Here is a 21,529-nt window from a genome sequence, read left to right on the forward strand (position 1 = left end):
GAGGGGTAAAAAGTATAACTATTGCACTGTGTTGTACAGCTGAAACTAATTCTAAAAAATGTGTATTTCATAATAAAAAATAATTAAAAAAAAAAAAAGACTGGACATTATCATCAAGATTTTCTCAAAATCCATGATCAAGTCTGAACTGCTCATGAATGAATTCCTACCTAGCAGGGTTCATGATCTTCAAGAGCTAAATGCTGCATGGCATTAAGAAACGCCAGAGAGGGCCAGCCAAGTGGCGGGTTGGTTAAGAGTTGGCTTGGGAGCGCCAGCTCTGAGCAGCAGGGCCCGGTTCGGATCCCACATCAGGGCAAGTGATGCTGCGCCCTCTTAAAAAAAAAGAAACGCCCGAGAATCATTTCTTAAGGACGACCAACCCTAAGGCATAAGGGTAAGGGAAACGCATGTCGCTGCCTTTCAAACACAGTGCTCAGAGTCCCCAATGAGGACAATCTCTTCTCCATCAGGAGCGGCATGATCTCAGTTTGATCATGGTGGTGATAACTTCCGCGTAACCAAAGGCGCTGATCAGTTTCACACTATAAAACAGTTACATATTTCAGGATGACAAGGGTGAAGAGGGAGATGCAGAGCAAAGGGCCCACCTCTGGCCGTGGCCTGGCCCATGGGGCTGTCTGCCACCTGCAGGTTCTTCAGCAACTGCATAGACTTGCCAGCCATTATGATCTGCTTTAGGACAGGCCTGAGGAAGGACACCATGGTGTGCTGTCTGCTGGAGGGCCCCTGGTCACTGCCAGAACTCGCACTAGCATTGTCACTTGCTTTTTCTTCATTCTCTGTCTTCTCTGATACACTGTACAGCGTGTAAGTTGCATACCAAAAGTCTCTGTGATTTACTGGAACATTTTTGTTTCTATGGAGAGTCAGAAAAATTTTAAACTTCAGCTTTTCTCCCTTAAAAACAACGGCGTATCTATTCTAGATTAGGCATGTTATCCAGACATTCCAAAACACAGTAATATCAATTACTGGTAAAAACGAAGCAATTTCCACACAAAAGAGGGAAGATTTTATCTGGCTTCAGTATAACATAGAAAAGTGGATAAACACTCTGAATGGAATAGATAAAATTTAACTAAGTAGAAAGTTTCCTGAATTGGAACTAAAGAAAATATGACGAATCTGTTCTTCTTTAGAGGTAGAGTAACAGTTGACCCATTTTGCCATCTCCTGGGAAAGCAATCCCCAGACTCCCACATCTTTTCCCCAGATTCTTAACTGAGCTGCTTTTTAACAAAGAAATGAGAGTCACTCATCATCCTCTAAGAATAGTCAGAACCCCACTTTTACAAAATTCTCTTGCAAGACTGATGAAAGAGAACATGAGAGACATGAGATTCAGGAAGAGAAAGGCAGGCTCATTTATGAGCGCTGTGTAAACAGGGCTGCCTTTGCAGAGACCTGGTGACATGAAGTTATCCTTCCCACTGAGTCAGACAGCTGTCTATCAAATGCACACATCCAAACAGAGCCCACAGCTTCTAAGTGAACTGACAGCGAGAGCAGTTACACATTACAGTTCCTACAATTCCGCTTAGAAAAGTCAATTACCTGAAAGGGTAAAAAAGAGTAGCTAATTTGGAGAAATAAATATGGTGGCGGCATATTCTAGAATATTTTCCTATCTTTCATCGTACTGATTATTTGTAATGAGAATAACTGAAGCCATCTGTTATCACCTAGGTCTGTTTTTATGGGTAGCAGTGTGCCTTTGGCATACCAGCCCTCTATAAACACACTAGCGCTCAAAAATACAGTGTGCTAAGAAAAGATGGGAACAGACATAAAGCTAAGAATACTTTTGGGTTGGCACCTGACGTCTACTCTAGGAGTGCAGCAGAACCTGCCTGTGCTGACCACACAGCTGTGTCAGTGGCACTGACACCCTCAGAATCACGTGGAGCAAATGACTGCGTGTGACTTTACCGTGGAGAAGGGTGAGGTGGCGCCTGGCCCTCACCTCTGGATGATGAACTCCCTGGCGCGGTCGCAAAGGTGCCCGTGCGCGATCCACTCATCCACCGTCTGCAGGTAGGGCCGCACCGTCTCCACCCAGAGAGAGAAGAGCAGGGAGACCTGCGGGGACAGCACGCCCAGCCCTTAGAACACCCTCATCTCTGCATGAGATGAGACATGACAGTTCTGAAATGCCTCTTACAAAGTGATCCGTTTTCTGTTTTTTGAAACAAATTAAGAAATTAAAAATCTAAAACATGCTATAAACTCCTTATCAAAAACTCACTTAAACGTGATATGATCACATTGTCTGTGGCCCATACTAGGATCCTCTTGAGAGTGCGAGTTACCCAGGGACACTGGTTTGTTCTAAATGGGACAGACCAACCTGGGATACGGTTATCCTACCTAAATAGTGCAGTTAGTACAATGTCCATTAAGAACGCAGAAATGCTTCCCAGCAGGACAAACAGTGCCTAGCTGACAGAAGTTAACCTCCTTTATACTGACCAAAATGGTGGGAAAGCAAAGAGACACCAACAAACCAGGAAACATACCAGAAATATGTGCCCAAACAAACCTGCTGCTTTCCAGATTACAGACTCTGGTTAAATTTGTATTTTTTTTTTTAAGATTTGCATTTTTTTAAACTGTGGTAAAAAAATACATAAAATATATTATCAACATCTTTAAGTGTACAGTTTAATAGTGTTAAGCATATTCACCTTGTTGTGAAAACAGACCCCCAGGACTTTTTCACACTCAAAACTGCAACTCTGTATGCATTACACATCTCCCTTTTTCTCCTCGCCCCCCACCAGGACCTGGTACCACCACTCTACTTTCTTTCTATGAATGTGATTACTCTAGATGCTTCATATAATAGATTTGCATTTTTACTTAAGAAAGGATTAGTAGAAATATCTATATAAATTAGTTAGGTAGTTTTCACATCTTGCTTTTATGGTTTTGTGACCTTAGCAATTATAATTTAGATGCTGATTTAGAAACCTTGCATAACTATCTAGAATAGCATGATTTGAGCACTGTTTTGACCCAGAGCAAGACAGGCTATCCACCAATCCTCTGGCTGGGCAGAATGGGGTCACACATTTTAGACCAGACAAGGCCCCATGTACCGTTTGCTCAGACGCTTCTCCAACACTGTCATATTCAAGAATGGCCTTGTACAGTGTGTTAAGCAGGTGGGATGCCCGAACGACATTCCGAGTGTCAGGTGGAACTTCTGCTACTCCAGTGCTGAAGACTTTGTGCAGAACCTTGAGCTGAGCCAGTCGAGGTGACAGCCTGTCCACTACTATAGCAAGAGTTATCGTAGTGTCTGCAAAAAAATGAGAAATCACACTCATTAGCCAAGAAACATATCTGCATTCCAATGTGATAGAAATGTTCAGCCACATGGAAAGGCACAGCAAACTGGGGGATGGTGGGTTTTCATCTCCTATCACACAGGGTGAACTTTACTAAAGAAAACTCTCTAAAGGTAAAAAAGACAACTCAGCAGAAAAATAATATATAAAGGAACTGATAGTTCACGGAAAAGGAAATACATGTCTTTTTTTTTTAAGCTGAGCCATCCTGCCACCTGTTGGCAGCTTAGCTTAGGCCAGGAATCGAACTGGCAATCCTGTTGCTCAGAGTGCGCACTTTTTTTTTTTTTTTTTTTTAAATTGGGGAATTGCGGGGAGGGGAACAGCATTGGGGGATCAGGGAAGGGGAACAGACAGGTAGGCAAATTGCTGTTTTGTTCTTCAGTCTAGTTGTGGAGGGCATCGCTTCACTGGCCCATGTTGGTATGATCATTGTGCTCTTCCCGGGTGAGGCAATCGGTAGCCGGTCATTGGTCAGCCGCTCACAGTGGCTCCCGGTAGCTCACACCAGCTACCAGCCACTCATGCTGGCTGCCAGCCACTCACATAGCTCATGGCAGTCCACTGCAGCCCTGCTGCAGCCTATGCCAGTGACTCACAGCAGCCCAGCTCCAGGTTGAGCTGTTGTTCATCATCTTAGCTGTAGAGGGTGCAGCGTCACTGGCCCTCATGTGGGATCCGAACCGCAGCCCTGCTGCTCAGAGCTGGTGCTCCCAAGCGAGCTCTTAGCCAGCTGAGCCACTCAGCTGGCCCAGAGCTTGCACTCTTGAGCGAGCTCTTAACCAACTGAGCCACTCAGCCGGCCCTACACATCATTCTTAAACATACACACAGATAACTTGACTTCACCTGTGATGAAAGAATGCAAATTAAAACTACATGGGGAAAATAAAGAACAGACTACAGTGGGCTGCTGTTTCAGTGAGGGGAGGGAGAGGGTGACTGACTGCAGGGGGCGTCAAGAGCAAGTTCCTTCGTCGGGATGGCACAGCTCTAAATCCTGAACATGGAGGTGGTTGTATGAATCTACACAGGTGATAAAATGTCACAGAGCTATGCATGCAGATATTATTCCCCTTCCCACAAAGAGCAAATGCCTGCAAAACTGGTGAAACCCATCAGGTCTGCAGACTATGTGGTGTATTATGCCAACATCAATTTTCTAGTTTTGATAACATCCATAATTATGTAAGCTGTCTCCACTGGGGGAAGTTGGGTGATGGGGACATGGGGACCTCTTTGTACTATTTTTTGTAGTAGTTGCTAATAAAAGTGGAGGAGGAAGACACCTACACTGTTTTATCATATTGGTGGAGATCAAAAAGTCTGATAACACTGTTGGCAACAGGTATTCATACACCCTGCTGGCAAGAGAGTAAAATCATTTATCTGTACCTCCGTGGAGAACAATGGGGTGACATCTATCAAAGTCACATATGCTATCAAATCCCCTTGTACCTAGCACTTTCACTCTTAAGAATTCATGCTACAGGTAACTTGCTGCACACACATACAACTACTTCCATGGAAGTGGTTTTCACTGCAGCACTGATGCAAAGAGCCAAAGATCAGAAGCAACCTAAATGTCCACCAAAAGGGGACTGGTCTATGATACACCCATACAACACAACACTCAATTTGTACAAATAAAACGAGGAGGCTCTTTATATATTTGTAAGATAATAAACCTCAAAATATAAACTAAAGAACAATTTGAAGAGAGCCGATAATAGACTTCTAGGTAAGGAGATATAAATACGAGTTGATTGCATATGTCTAAATTATTTCTGGAAGGACGCACAAGAAACTGATGACTTGGCTGCCTCTGAGGAGGGGAACTGAGTACCTGCATGGAGAACTGAAGCAAGGGGAAAATTTTTACCGTAAATCCTTCTGTACTGTTTGGATTTTTAGAAATGAATGGCTTAAAATGTAAAAAAAAAAAAAATGTATTCATGAGAATTACTTGTTTGCCATGTAATTTTCAAATCTTATATCAATAACTTAAATGACATTCAAAAAATGACTTATGTGTCCTACAAGTAAAAGGGAAGAACATTTAAATACCGTTACTGATGATACACTTCTCAATTTCTGTAAGTTCCTCTTTGAAACTAATAAAGTATTTGTACAGGGCCCACATGAAAGCCTGGTATGTTCTGAAGGGAGCCTCGGTCAATGTGTGAAGGGCAGAACCATTTCCAGGTAACGTGTTCTCGCAGCTGTGCCCCGTGACTTCATCGATGAACTCCTGGAGTTGGAACACAACCTGGCCATAGGCAGCTACCTGCTCCAGCACTGACCGTAAACAGCTCTGCAACAGAAGCAAACTGAAATTGTTTAGTCAGCCTTCTGTGAACACTCACATTCGTACCCGCCCCCCGCCCCCACTGTAAAATACTTCTTTTGTGACTATTCTGAACACAGAGTCATAAAACAAACATTTAGTTTCAGAGTCAAGGGATAGTTAATAAGCATTACTTTCTACAGAATATGGAATTGTGGCTTATACTTTTTAAAAACACTTATCAAGTAAATATACTATAGGCAAAAAAATTACAGTATACAGCTTTCTCAATACAGAATGACGGGGAAAAAAAGCAGAAAACACAAATCAAAACCAAATATGGGGGTGGCCTGTTGGCTCAGTTGGTTAGAAAGCAGTGCTCATAACACCAAGGTTGCTGGTTCGATCCCTGCATGGGCCACTGAGCTGCGCCATCCACAACTAGATTGAAACTACTACTTGACTTGGAGCTGATGGGTCCTGGAAAAACACACTGTTCCCCAATAAAAAATTAAAAAAAAAAAAATGAACATCACAAACAATACTAAAGAATTCTCTAAGTACTGTATAGACACACAACTTAATTATGCCTTTTGTTTTGTCTAATACATTTAGTAGTTTTAATATTGCAAAATGTTCTAAAGTTATAGAACCATGGTTTACATAAATCCTATTAATTTTAATTATAATAAAAGCAAATAACTTACATGTGTCAAATGAGTTACTATAATATTGTTTCTCACTGTTACCTTCCCATCTATCAGCTGAAATATAAAGAGCTTTTTTACCCCTGAAAGTAACCTGAAACAAAATAAAAAAGATGAATGTACTTCAAGCATAGCAAAATACTCACTACAGTAACGACTAAGAAATTTTAATGAAAGACTTAGAATTGGGGGTGGGGTGGCGGGGCAAAGAGAACAGAAAACAGAACACATCAATCTTTTTATGTGATTCCTTTAAGACTCGAGATGTTTCAATATTATCTTAGAGAAGCTCCCAACAGTGTCTGTTGTCAAAGTATTTCTTCACATACAAGCCGGTCCAATCAGATATTCCCATTCTTAAGACCACCAGTATTTGCTTTCTGACAGAGGAGCAGAACCTGGGAGCTCAGGAGCAAGAGCACTCATGTTGCGGCTCTCACTTGGCATTTCTGTGTGAACACCATCTAATTTCTTAGATTCCTGGTTTCCAGGTAAGGAGTCCAGGTAACTTTCACTGGTTAACTCTACCCATTAATAGCAGTAAGCAGCAAATTAGGAACTTTGCTTTGAGCCCAGATATTACAAAAGTGATGGTTTAAGCTAATTAAATTATGTATTAAGTTACTCAAAATGGGAAAGAATATATCCAAATCTCACAATCTCCATGTCTGAATCTGAAGTTTGGGCTTCCTGTGTTCCCCAATCCAAGCATAGGTGCCTACTGGGATCTGTTTAGGGTTGATACCTAATGGCCTGTTTCTAGTTTGCATGTGAAAAACCCCTGAACACTTTTCTTTATAAAAACCAACATTCTGCTTCTCATTAATAAAGTCTTCTGGACTATTAATTGGGTTAATAGGTCTTACCATAGAGTTTCCCGAATAACCTGTGTCTCTGTAACAAAAACTCTGTCATCTGGAACATATAACGGGTCACTGCTGTACAGGTGTTGGTCCCTGTTAGATAGCAAATATCAAATATCAATGGGAAGGTTTCTCATTTAGTAAAATTACATGTCTCAAAGAATATATGTAATTTAGTGGTAACTTAACCAGTAATCAATAAGCAAATAAACATGACAGGCTGTAAATGCCCTCCCACAATCATTTTCATAAATCAACTGAAATACTCTCAGAGAAGCACTTTCAGAGCGATTCCAATTATTGCATCTATGGCTGGTTTAGGCAAAAGTTTAAAACTATGTACTGTGTTTGTTAAAATAGTAACTATTTTTGCAATAAGTGCACTGAAATGAAAATCAAATAAGTGGTCTTATAGTAATCCAGTCACTTTGAAAATCAAGATGTGTTATAATTAAATAATTTCATTTAAAAAATAACAATGAAATAAAAAATAACAATGAAATAATTAAAAACTGTGTTCGATTAAAATTGTGGAAAAAAGAAAAAACCAGTAAGTTTAAATTTCAGGGAAGTACTTGATTTAAATCACAAATCAAAATCAATTAACATCAAAGGGTATTTTTTGTTGTTTTTTCAAAAGACAGGCCAACAAAGCCTAAACTTTTAATCTCACCAGCCAGTCTGATGCTGCAATTTAAAATGTTCAGAGTCCACAAAAGCAGCACTCAGACTTTCTACATCCACAGAAAGGGGCCCAGCAGGAGGGTAAGGCTCCAGGCTGGTTTCAGGTAGGAAAAGTGGCAGACATGTCTCTGCAAGTCTATTTATTACACAGGCACCAGGTGAACTTCTCATTCAGCCAGAGAATGGACCTGTCTCAGTTTAACGGCAAGATGTGCAGAATTGGGGGGAGTGACCTCGCTCTTCCTCGAGGGAAGCTGGGCTGGATTTCTGTGGAGGCATCGCTCGTGGTAAAGGAGGATTAAGGTCTGCAAAAGAAATTAAGCTGCTCCTACCTCTGTGAGAGGTGTATTCACTGCATCCTAGAACCCAGGAATGCCCACATCCCACGCCTCATTCAGGCATGACACAGCTACACAGGAAGCATAAAACCCTCCGTGAACTTTTATTTGGGGGGGGGGGCATGGAGGTGGGAAAGATGTGAGATGGATTTTTTATTCCCTCCACCACCAGAAGCTATGTATCTACATACATAAACGTCCATCTTCAAGAATGTTTTCCTTCCCTGTGATGACAAAACTCAGGCTGAGAGACATGCCTGGAAGTGCACACATCTGATGTATCCACATGTGTGTTGTCTCACAAACTGAGAGGGCACAGCTAACAGGAGTGGCTACTTGTGCGCGATTTGCTTTTTGTCTTAAATCCAATCCACTCGACAACACTGCTAGGGCCAGGGGCTGGAAGAGGTTCTGTGGGCACGATGTGGTGGATGACCGGATGGTCCCCGCCCACTGTGTTAAGGAGTGCTGAGCGGGGACCGAGTAGCAGCTCTCACCAAGTCTATGTGGGCTCGGTTCCTACACACCTTGAAAAGGCCTAAGTCCAGCCCAGCAAGAGAGTGGTCTTTAGTGACAGAGGCCAGAAAGGGACACCGTGTTAGCAGTACAGCACCCCAGCTTGCACCCTTGGTCCACAAGGAACAGCCCCACTCTCATCACCAAAGATGAAGACCTCACTCTGCTCAGAATGCTAAGCAAGTGATAGGAAGGCAGCCAGGGACAGTGCAGCCCATCAGTGATGCTGGCTTGGGACAGGGTATCCCGCAGTATAATTCTACTGCCCTCAGTGCAGGAAAGAAACAGAGTCCTTGTAGGGAGAGGCAGCAACACAGGTGGCATGCCCAGAGTTAGCCTGGTATGAACTCAGTACCATCTGCTGAGAGAGGTCCCCAACCTTGACAGCTTGTGTGCCAGAGCTCAGGACACTGACTGCAGACACTGTGTCACCATGCTCATAGTTGCAGGCTTTGCTGACGAGTGTCTCATCCTTGTCCAGCTCTCACAATCCAACAGCACCTGAATTGGAAGCCACTACGATACCTCTTGTACCCCACCCCAGGGAGGTCAGTCACTCTGGCCTCCGTGTGGACTCCAGCAGAGCAGAAGCCTTCACTGGGGATGGCACGAGGGTCCCTGAAAAGCCACAGGGAGCCAGCCCAGTAGCGGTCACTCAGGCTGGAGGCCCTGAGCCAGATACCTCATCCGTCCAGTGCCATGCAGTTTCCAATGCCGCTCCGTACAGGTGGGAATATAGAGGAAGGTTGCACTCGCCAGCCGCCGAGGACATGAGAGGCAGGGTTTCCTTTTGCATCTTCAAGGTTCAATGCCAACATAGACCCAAACTGGATGCCCACCAGAGACTCCGGCAGTCCCCAGCCAAAGTTTCTTCTATTAATACAATAAATGAAAAGTTTAGCTTCTTACCAGACAGCAGCTAAATTGGAGTGCAAATGTAAACTGTGAGGAAACCTTGAGGACCGGGCTGTCCAGTACTGATGGACTACGTGCTGCTCCAGCCAGCTTCGGGCATCTGGCTCATCTACCAGAGGAAATTTAATGAAAAAAAGCTCTTTAAAATAACAGCTACTGACAACATTTATATACAGAATCATTAAATTATATATATATATAATTTACATTATAATTTTTAACTTATATTAAATTTTAAATTTTATTTAAAATCCTATATATAGAGCCATCCATACAAAATTTAATTAAGTGTCATTGGTTAGAAGGTAAAAAGAATATTACTCAATTTTAAAATGACCCCATGAAGAAAGACACAAACAGTATATGTATTTGAATAATAATAATGCTGAAATAATCTTTAATAATAATCACTAATCATGAAAGAAATTGAAATGATAACCAAAGATGGTCCCAAGCACCCTCAGGACCGGTACTAAACTTTTGAGGATTAGATATCTTATACAGCTTGTTCCAGAAAACAGAAAAAGGGAAAGCTGCCTAACACTTTATGAGACTAATATAACCTTGCTTCTAAAACAAGATAAAGACATGGTAAGAAAAGTAATTCATCGAAGAATAAAGATGAAAAATCCTAAATTTAAAAAAAGCAAACCCAAGTTCCAGTCAAGATGGCAGAGTAGATGAACGCTGTGCTGGCCATCTCCCGTGACCACATCAAAATTACAACTAAGTTATAGAACCACCACCCTTGAGAATCACCTGCAGTCTAGATGAACAGAATTCCTATAAGTATGAATATAAAGAAATAGCCATGCGGAGACTGGTAAGAGGACAGAGATGCAAAATGGGCTGGTCCCCCACACACAGGTGGTGGCTCAGAATCGGGAGGGGTATATACCGTTGCCTGCAGAGGTCCCCCAAGGAATGAGAGGTCCCAGCCCCACATCGGGCTCCCTAACCAGTGCCGGGGAGAAAAGTCCCCACAACCTCTCATTGTGAAAATTAGCAGGAATTTGGTACGGGTAAGACGGAGGGCGGCTGCAGACTCAGGGGTCCACTCAAAGGGCCAGTGCATAGACTCACTTGCTCATACACACTTGTCCTAAGCTCCAGCAAAAGGATAGCAGCTTGAAAGCTCAGGGACACACAGGGAGGAACTGAATTGTCTGGCTCTGAGGCAAGGGCTGGACCGAAGCTTTCTGTGAGGCAGATGTGCTGGCCAACGGTCCTTTCTGAGCCCTCCCCTACACAGCTGGCAGGCACAGGCGGGCACCAAGTATGAGTCCCCATAAAACTGGCTAACACCGCTCACCCCATCCAACTCATGCACCAGCCCAACCTTCCATCAACAGGTGTCCCTCACAAGTGGCTGGTCTCAGCCACACACTGTGGACTTTCCTAAAACCTCTCAAAGGTTCACAAACCCCAAACAAGCAGCATCTGGCCTTGTCACACCCCATACCTCATGCTAAGCAGCCCTAAGCCTGGCACTAGCGGCAGCTGACCTCAGTTCACAGTTTTGCCTCTCCCAAGTGCTTCCAAGCCCAGCACATGCAGCTTCCAACCGCAGATCACTCTGTAGCTCCTAGCAGGTGGCCCTGGGTCAGGCACAGGCAGCAGCTGACCTTGGCCTGCACCATACTCTTCCAAGAAGCCCCAGAGCCAATACAGCTGGTAGCCAGCTTCAGACACAACAGAGCACCACCCAACCAGCTCCACAAATGACACCCAAAGGCACTAGAGCCCCACTAAAGTGAACCCTGCTCCATAGGGTCAGCTCCTGCACTACAGCTCCTCCACTGGTGGGCCATGGTCACAGCCAGTCAGCCTGAGGGTCAATCCCTCCCATTGACGTGCCAACAGCAATCAAGGCTCAACTCCAACAGGAGGTCACACACAACGCACACAAAGGACACACCTGGAGCACCTGATTCAGGTGACCAGGGAGACTGTGCCACCGGGACCCACACAACGCCTACTGCATGAGTCCACTCTATTAAGAACAGAAGACATAGCAGCTGTACCTAATACATTAAACCAAACACAGGGAGATAGCCAAAATGAGGAAACAAAGAAACATGTCCCAACTGGAAAAACAGGACAAAGCTCCAGAAAAAAAACTAAATAAAATGGAGACAAGCAACCTACCAGGTACAGAGTTCAAAACACGGGTTATAAGGATGCTCAATGATCTCAGTGAGAACTTTAATAGAGAAATAGGAAACATAAAAATAGAGATAAAAAACATAAAAAAGAACCAGTCAGAAATGAAGAATAACTGAAATGAATACATTAGAGGGAATTAACAGATTAGATGAAGCAGAGGATCGAATCAGAAATTTGGAAGATAAACTAGCAGAAAACACCAAATTGGAACAGCAAAAAGAAACAAGAATCCAAAAACATGAGGACAATTTAAGGGGCCTTTGGGACAACAGCAAGTGTAACAACATATGCATCCAAATTGGAAGTCCTAGCCAGATTAATCAGATAAGAAGAAATAAAAGATTTTGTAGGGTGTCAGATGGGCATATGCCTTATTAGGGAGACCACTTCATGGATGGTGTAGATGGTGTAGATGTTTGACCACTGCACTGTACACCTGAAGCTGAATAATATTGTATGTCAACTATAATTTTATATATGTGTGTGTGTGTGTGTATATATATATATATATATGTAACATATATATATATGGAGAAAGAGAGAGAGAGAGAGAGAGACAGAGAGAGACAGAGAGAGACAGAGAGAGAGACAGAGAGAGTCACGGGATATGGAGTACAGCACAGGATAGGGAATAGAGTCCATGGAATTGTAATAGCTATATATGATGTCAGAGGGGAAATAGATTGGGGGAGGGGGGTTATCACTTTGTGAGGGGTGAAATGTCTAACTATTACATTGTTTTGTACACCTAAAACTAATAGGAAGGAAGGAAGGAAGGAAAAAAGGAAGGAAGGGCATCCAAACTGGAAAGGAAGAAGTAAAACTGTCATTATTTGCAGATGACATGATACTATATATAGAAAATCCTAAGGATTCCACCCAAAAGCTTTTAGAACTGATAAATGAATTCATTAAAGTAGCAGGATACAAAATTAATATTCAGAAATCAGTTGCATTTTTTTTTAAATTGGGGAACTAGGGGAGGGAAACAGTGATGGGGCATTGGGGAAGGGGACTAGCCAAGTTGTTGTTCTTCAATTTTCATTGTGGAGGGCATCAGTCGCCATGTGGCTGCCCGTTGGCAGCTCGTGGCCTCTAAGCTCAAGGTGCTGTGTTCTATCTTAGTTGTGGGTGGGCGTAGCCACCACCCCATGCAGGAGTCAAACTAGCAGCCTTGTTGTTAAGAGTGCACACTCTATCCACTGAGCCATCCGGGTGGCAGCTTAGCTCAAGGTGCCAAGTTCAGTCTTAGTTGTGGGTGGGCATATTCACCAACACATGCAGGAGTTGAACCGGCAGCGTTGTTGTTAAGAGCGCACACTCCATCCACTGAGCCATTCAGGTGGCAGCTCAGCTCAAGGTGCTAAGTTCAGTCTTAGTTGCAGGCAGGCATAGCCCACCATCGAACAGGCAGTCTTGTTGTTAGGAGCACATGCTCTCACCAGCTGAGCCATCTTGCCACCTGTTGGCAGCTCAGCGGCAGCTCAGCTCGGGCATCACTGGCCCATGTGGGAATCGAACCAACAGCCCTATTGCTCAGAGCTTGTGTTCTTAAGCTAACACTCAACCAACCGAATCACCCGGCCCGCCCTCAATTGCACTTTTATACATCAATAATGAACTATCAGAAACAGAAATTAAGAAAACAATCTCTCATGTAATTGCATCAAAATGAATAAAATCTTAGGAGTAAATTTAACCTAGGAGGTAAAAGACATGTACCCGGAAAACTATTAGATATTGAAGAAACTGAAAAAGACTCAAACAAATGGAAGCATGTGCTGTGCTCATGCACAGAAGACTGAAGAGGCGTACAGAGTGACAGGGACAGATTCAACACAGAGTTCAATGAAAGAGGAGCACAGCACAGCAGAGCTTATACATAACATCCCACCAGGATGTAATGTATAAAGAGCACACCAAGCCACACAGTATGAGAACACAGGTATCAACTCCATGAGAACAGTGCCTGGAGCTGGGCTGGGGAGATAGGAAAATGGAGGATCAAGGAGGAGAAGAAACCCACTAGACTAAAGGTCCTGCAGGAACTAGTGACAATCATATGTCCGAGCTGATAAATCCACACTCTCCCCTGAAGGTCCAAAGCAAGAATTAGAAAGTATGGTAAAAGAAAATCAGAAAATCATTAGAATGCAGAAATCAGCTTTAACTACTTTGTGTCCATTTGGCAAGGTTCAAGTACAGTGCACAGGGTCTGGTCACACACCCCTGCTTCTGGGATTAGTGTCATGGCTCTGTGGCCACGGGAAAACCATGGTCATCAGGTCTTTGTTTCCTTATCTACCAAATAAGAAGTTGGATTAGATGATCTAATCTCTACGTTTGCTTCCAGCTCTGTCTAGACTCTACCAATTCACAGTTCTTCAGTAAAAACTAAAAAAGCAGACATCCAAATTTAAAATTAAATGGTATAGGTCTTGGTATAGATTTTTTCCTCTTAGTTACTAATTTTAGTAAAGTCAATCCTCCAATAAAAATAAAGTAAAACATTTAGAACTAAGAAAAGTTCTTAGAACTGTAAGAAAAGAACAAAATTGCTCTCTAAATCCCTTTTAACATTAATTTTATAGCGCTATTCCTTAGGTACTATTAGCAACATCTTAAAGGGCATGGAACTGATTCGCAACACTTGCCTTCCCTTCTAGAGAACTTTTCAATTAGCAAAGGATGCCAGCATCCAAGAACACACAGTACCTTTCCAGAGGACACGAAGCCCTGGCTTTCTGTTTTGATCTTGTTCTTCTAACGGTGTCCTATCCACTTGAATCCCAGAGTCCTCTCTGCTCAAGGGCTGTTGATCATCCTCATTTTCACTGTCTTCAGACCAATTCTGATTAAAAAAGGCAATACAACTTACCCTTAGAGTGTATAACAGTTGAAGCTGTTTATATTTATATTTATGTCCATAATAAACTACTCTAGTTAACTGAAGAGTGTGCCTGTTTTAGTTATGATAAGTTGCTGCAGAGCAGAGGACCCATAAAAACCATCTATACAACTGGGCATTTGTTTTTATTTTCAATAGCAAAACTACTGCCACTGACCGGTGTGTCTACATCCGGACTAAGGTCAATTTCTTCACCTTCCATCAAGTATCTTCCCCAGTCAAAATCATCTTTCTTTTCTAAAATGTAACAGAAAAATCTCATCAGCTATATCAAAAACATGCGGGGGAAAAAAACCAAAACCAAAACTATAGGAAAAAAGTCCAACAAAACTCAAAATAAAAAGTGCTTGGGAAATAAAAGTTCAAAAACATTGAAAACACTCAATAAATTGATATTTTAATTTCTTTATCTTCAAAAGTCATTTTTCCCTTTATACAACTGAAAGTAGTTTAACTTACCAAGTCAGAATTTATATTTTAAATAAAAACCTGCAACTGCATCCAATGCAACAGAAATATTTTAGTTTCACAGATTTTTACAATGCTTTATAAAATTGCAATGTCTAGTAATTAAGTAATAAAACCAGTTTCTCTTTTATTTGCTATATATTAAAGCATCTGATAACATACCCACTTCTTTCTCTCTTGGTGTTTCCACATAATTGTTGTTTGAAGGAGAATCAGAAAGACACAGAAGAAGTGACAGTATGGAATAATGTGCATCTGTCTTTAAAACAAAAAATGAAGAGTATGAATCACCGAGATTGCTAAGAGCTTTTTAAACTAGTTTGAGTAAAGAAAAGATAATGCCATGACAGTTATGTCCCCCACTTTTTTCCTGGTTTGAGAAAACATGAATTATACCTAAATAAATCCTAATCTCTAAACTATTTTTATAGTTCAAATGTGTATACATCAGGAACTTGTCAAAAATGCATTCCCTGAATCATGATGAGGAATCCTTAGACAAACCTACATTGAGGGACAAGCTACCAAGTAATTGGTCTGGGCAATTCAAAATGCCAAGGTCAAGAAAAAGAAAGGCTAAGGAACTGTTCCAGGTTAAAGGACACTGATCACAGAATTTCTGCAAAGGGTACACAGGAGTTCCTTTTACTATTGTTCAACTTTTCTTTAAGTTTTTTTAAAATTTAAATTATATTTTTAAAATCACATTTAAAAAGTTAGCAAAAAATAAAAATACCCCAAATGTGCTCCAAGTCATAAACCCTGCATGGAAAAGAAAGGAGATAGGTTAAAATCAAGGAAGGGAAGGGAAGTCTCTGATGCCCACAGACCAGGTGAGCTCTCCCTATTATACATGTATATGTTCTATAGCATCTTATGCACATTTTCATAGTGTTTACCATAATTATAATGAAATAACTACCTGGTGATATCATGTTTCATTTATTTTGTATTCCTACAATTAGTATGATGCTAGGGACATAGCAGACACTTGGTAAATTTACCCGCTGCGTCTTTCCCTGTGCTCATTTTTTAATTTTTTTAAATTGGGGAACAGTGTGTTTTCCCAGGATCCTTAAGCTCCAAGTCAAGTTGTTGTTTCAATCTAGTTGTGGAGGGTGTGGCGATCGATCTGGCAACCTTAGTGTTATGAGCACTCGGCTCTAACCAACTGAGCTAAGCAGCCGCCCTTTCCTGTGCTCATTTTAAATCTGTACCTTTCACTATAAATGAACCATCCAGTGAGTAGAGCAGCTTTTTCAGTTTTGTTGAAATCTTCTAGCAAATCTTCGAGCCTAAGGGTGGTCTCAGGACACACAACTGAATATGAAAGTGCTTAGAACAGCACCTGGCATCTAGAAGCATGACATAGGTAGTTCTTATTACCTGGCTGCAAAGCCATTTAAAAGATTTCAGATCACCAGACAGTGTTATTATTTGTGCCAACCTCTGATCTTAATTTCCATTGTAGGTTGGGACTGAGAAGATGATTAAACAAGAGCTTGCTTTTTCTTTTAACTCAAGTCTGAGGAACACTGGGCAATGCTTAAGTCAGTTTCCTGGGGATTCTGCTCTAAATAGGGGACAATACTAAAAGAGGAGGAATATTTAAATATTAAAAGAAACAAGTTTGACAATAATCAGATTGGAAACGGTAATATACACAACAGAGATCTCACAATATAATGCATACCTTTACTTCCTTTGTGCTTGGAAGTGATGCATTTAGAAATTCCCCAGTCAATCTCTTCCAACTAGCAGCTTTGCTGAGATCAGAATGAATGATGAATTTTTCATAAATTCTAAAATATATCAAACAAATCAAATTATAGTTATAAAGTTGTATTAAGAAAACGATCTATAACAGTACAGACATTTCTGAATATGTACATATATACATACATATAAAACTGACTTACCCTTCTATTGTCTTTTCTACTTTGTGGCTGTTGACATCCAAGAAACGATGAAATCTAAAAAACAAAATGCAATTTTTACATCAATCTTGTCATAAAACTAAGTAGACAATTATCATTGCCCTCCATCCCCACCAGACACCCTCTGCTCAGCAGTGTCCCTCTGCCCCCACGACATCTCCCCCATCCAGGCAAACCACCACTGCACCAACACAGTGCTCAAGCACCCTTCCAGCAGGACACAGTTCATCCTGAGCTGCCCAATCCTGTCCTCTGGCTCCTCTATCTTCCCATACTGCCCTACGCCCAAGTCTATATCGGGGTTCCTAATCTTTTTATGCCATAGTGAAGTCCAGAGAAGCCTAGGGTTCCCTTCTCAGAACAATTTTTAAATAATAAAATGAAACACAAAGGAAACCAAATATACTGTAATACAGTTGTGAAGTATTTGTAAAAGTTTGTGACAGGGTAAGAAACATTTTTTTATTAAAGCATTAAGTAACAAGATCTAGCAGTGGGTCCATAAATACCATTAAAGCAGCAGTCAACAACATTGAGAAATACCTGCACTATGTACATGATGCAAAATATGTGATTTATTGGTGAGACACTCATAGGTAAGCTAATACCGCTTGTTACTTTCATTCATAATTGAAAGAAATGCTATTTTTTTGGTAGGAGTTAGTGTAACTTTTTTCTTGTCCTAATTCATAACACCTGAATTCTACCTTCAGGCCCTCATGTTAACAACTCCTAGTATCCATCACATAGAAAATAGAAAAACTGGGGCCGGCCGAGTGGGGCGATGGTTAAGAACTCGCTTGGGATGCCAGAGGGCCCCGGTTCGGATCCCACATATGAGGGCCAGTGACACTGCCCTCCACAGCTAAGATGCTGAACAACAGCTCAACCTGGAGCTGGGCTGCCGTGAGTCGCCGGCGACGGCGTGGGCTGCAGCCCCCTTGGCAGTGGGTTGCCATGGGCTACCGTGTGTAGCCAGCAGCCAGCGTGAGCGGCCAGCAGCCGCAGTGAGCGGCCAGCAGCCGCAGTGAGCGGCCGTCCAGAAGCCGGCGACTGATCTGCCTCACCCGGGAAGAGCGCAATGATGGTGCCAACTTGGGCCAGTGAAGCAACATCCTCCACAACTAGATTGAAGAACAAAAATGACAGCAACTTGTATGTTCCCCTTCGCCCAGTTCCCCAGCACTGTTCCCATCCCCCCAATTCCCCAATAAAAATCTTTAAAAAAAAAAGAAAATAGAAAAACTGTTTGGGAGGCAGCATTTAAATTTCTGCCTTCTATGATCTATTTGGATATTATTACACGTTTATTTGTGCTCTGGTCCAGAAAAAGGATTAAAGATGTTATCTTAGGTACAAAAAGACAACAAACAGGCCCACTGGAAAGGCACAGATTAACTTAATGAGGAGGCTGAAGATAGGACTTCCCGCCACGGCCCATTTAAAAATTTTGTGTGTGTGTTCATGCCATCTTATTTTCAGTCTCCTGAGCTTTTCAGGTTTAACCTGTGGCCCCTTTTCTGTCCACATTTGTTACATTTTAAGAATTCAGTGTATTATTTCAGGAGTTTGGTGACCTTTTCAACTCATTGTCTAATCCCACTGTAAACCAAGTAGGCAATTTCTGTATGATCATTAAGGCTGATAATCAAGATTACAAATTTTGAAAAACTGTTTACTATTCAAGATTTCTACTGAAAATAAGCAGAATGTTACTAACATTCTTTTAGTAATAATTCCATTGCAGGCAATAACAGTATCATCTAATTTACAACTTCTATAAACACAAACAGAAGCTCTGACTTCTGTGTATCTAAATTAAATCTTGAAAAATTAATTGCATGAGGCACTGGATTAGAAGTTCCGCCCCGTTGGCCCTGCCCCGGCGCCGCGCCTCACACCTGAAGTTGGACCAGGCGAAGTGCAGGGACAGCTGGAAGTTGGGGTCCGCCTCGTCCTGGAGGCCCGCCACATGGCGGACGAGCTCGCGCATGTCGCGCTCCTGCTCTCGATCCAGGCGGCTCCAGGACTGGAAGGGCCGCGCCATGTTTTTCCAACACAACGGCGCCAGAAACCCGGTTTGTACCTGCTCTCGCGAGAGTTCGCGCTCCGGAAGCGTTGCTCCTGGGAGAGGCTGCAGCCGCTCTCGCGAGAGTTCGCGCTCCGGCTGCGTTGCTCCTGGGAGAAGCCGCGGTCGCTCACGCGAGAGTTAGCGCTGCTGCCGCGTTGAGGTTCCTCGCTGATTTCTGTTGGTGGCGCCAGTGTGCGTTTCCCAGTCTTCAATGAGTAAGTACAGGGGCGTCCTCACTCAGATGGTTTTGTTAATCAGATTAGAGACAGTCTCTGGTTAACCTTGGTTGCTGGTTTAATTTACGATGTTTTGAGAGCCGCCAGGAGATTCTCATTCAGCATGTCTATTTGCCCCTGCCTTTTCAAGTACCATAACGTGTTCGTTGTCTACCCTTCTCCAAACTTAGCTGCTTCTTCTGGAGGCGATCCCTAAGGATCTCTCAGTTGCCCGCTGTCTACACAGCCCATATTACATGGTCCACACTGTAGCAAATGTCAGCAAAGCGGGTTAACCCGTCCTACACTCAAGCCGAGTGCTGTGCCTTCTGTCATGCAATTTTTTGACGCATCTTTTGGTGGGTAAACGTAACCATACCCGTTAACCACTGGTTGTCATTTTAAAGGAAAAAAAACACAAAACTTCTGGGGCAGCTGGTTAGCTCAATTGGTTAGAATGCAGTGCTCATAACACCAAGGTTCGATTCCCACATGGGCCAGAGCTGTGCCCTCGCACAACTAGACTGAAACATCTACTTGACTTGGAGCTAATGGGTCCTGGAAAAAACATAGTTTCCCAATAATCCCCAATAAAAATATTTTTTAAAAAAACTTTCAATTTACTAAAATTGTTTTTTTGCTGAAAATCGCTAAGAATTGATGGTAAAAATTTTTAAAAGGGGAAATTCCTAATGTGTCACTGAGTAAGTAAAATTCATGAACCAGGTTTAGAAGTACAAAACATCCTGTATCTTTTTAAAGGTGGATTATATCGTGGAATCATTGCTTGTTACACTGATATAAGTTCCAGGCGCACAACCTGACAACACAGCATGTGTACGCTCCATTGTGTGCTCTGCACCCAGTGTCTACCTTCCCTCCCTCACTCTGGAGTTGACCCCTTTACACATTTGGTTCTCTGGCCACCCCCTTCCCCTCCGCTCACCACCATTCTGTTGTCTGTGTCTGTGAATTTGTTTTTTGTTTGTTTAGTATCTTTGTTTCTTACTTTCTCTGGTAATGTCTTATGGGAGTGAAGTCACATGGTTCCTGTCTTCTTCAGACGGACATATTTCACTTAACTCGGAGGGCCAGTTTCACAGAATAAGTATCAGAGATTTACAGCTGGTGAGTGGCAGAACCAGAGGCTGCTGGCTGAAGGCAGCCCTGACATTCCCCGCGCTATCTTGTGAGCACCCACCTGCTGACTAAGGACTTATGGCTGGACAAGCCGCCAGGCTGAAGGTAGGAGCTTGTAGCATTAGGGCAGAGAGAATGCCAGAGCGGCCCCACTTGGATGGTGAAAGAGGTCAGCGCGTGGCAGGCCAAGGTGAACTAGTAAGCCGGCGGGTAATGGCAGAAGCCAATGCTGGCTTACTTGGCCTTGCTGCCAATCGGGCCCTGAAGAGTGAGTGTCCTGCCCCTCAGATCTGACCTGGGGTGAGGGTGACAAGGAGGTGGTGCTACAAACTTGTGGTCTGGCATTTCCGGGGTAGCTGCAGTATGCAGGAGGCCTGACAAGTCCTTTCAAGTTTAGGACAAACAAATCAAATGTTCGCTGCTGAATGAACTTCTCTGCCAGTGGCCTAGTAAACTCAGTTATTACAAACCTCCAGCCAGGGCGCCTTGAACCCACCCACTTCTTTTTCTCTCCCCTCTCCCACCCCTCTGCTGTGTCCTTCACTCACCCTGGAGCTGCTCTCCTTCTGACAGCCCCATTTCTTTTACGTTATATTCTAAGCTCCCACCACCAACATTCTCTCCCTTTGAACCCCCCTCTCCCCAACCATCCAATACCTCTTGCTCCATGACCCCTTTAACCAAACCTGTCCTGGTCACTCAAAAGTTATGAAAGAATTCACAAGGCACAAAGGAACAGAAGTTAGAAAGTTTATTTAAGAAGAGAAGTACCTGCAGAGGAGTTGTGAGGGCCAGAGTCTAGGTTAGACAGTTGCTCCAAACTTCAGGTTAGCTTTTTTTTTTTTAAGATTTTTATTGGGGAATTGGTGGGATGGGAACAGTGCTGGGGAATTAGGGAGAGGGGAACAGACAAGTTGCTGTCCTTTTGTTCTTCAGTCTA

At 42.7% G+C, this 21,529-nt stretch overlaps 1 protein-coding gene across 1 annotated transcript in view; it reads right to left on the reverse strand.

Annotated features, from left to right (window-relative positions):
* Positions 1–19,244, reverse strand: part of TUBGCP5 (tubulin gamma complex component 5) — a 34,789-nt gene extending 15,545 nt beyond the window's left edge. Inside the window, exons 1-13 of the mRNA XM_019628907.1 lie at positions 19,065–19,244; positions 17,146–17,199; positions 16,920–17,028; positions 15,389–15,485; positions 14,916–14,995; positions 14,566–14,701; positions 9,679–9,793; positions 7,235–7,324; positions 6,369–6,462; positions 5,442–5,688; positions 3,123–3,325; positions 1,988–2,103; positions 612–880 (exon numbers count right to left, since the gene is read on the reverse strand). Of these exons, the coding sequence (XP_019484452.1) occupies positions 612–880; positions 1,988–2,103; positions 3,123–3,325; positions 5,442–5,688; positions 6,369–6,462; positions 7,235–7,324; positions 9,679–9,793; positions 14,566–14,701; positions 14,916–14,995; positions 15,389–15,485; positions 16,920–17,028; positions 17,146–17,199; positions 19,065–19,210 (1,756 nt within the window). The 5' untranslated portion in view covers positions 19,211–19,244. The remainder of the gene's footprint in view (positions 1–611; positions 881–1,987; positions 2,104–3,122; positions 3,326–5,441; positions 5,689–6,368; positions 6,463–7,234; positions 7,325–9,678; positions 9,794–14,565; positions 14,702–14,915; positions 14,996–15,388; positions 15,486–16,919; positions 17,029–17,145; positions 17,200–19,064) is intronic.
* Between the last annotated feature and the right edge of the window lie 2,285 nt (positions 19,245–21,529).

Source organism: Hipposideros armiger, unplaced genomic scaffold (assembly GCF_001890085.2).
Source record: "Hipposideros armiger isolate ML-2016 unplaced genomic scaffold, ASM189008v1 scaffold_814, whole genome shotgun sequence".
Lineage (NCBI taxonomy): Eukaryota > Metazoa > Chordata > Mammalia > Chiroptera > Hipposideridae > Hipposideros > Hipposideros armiger.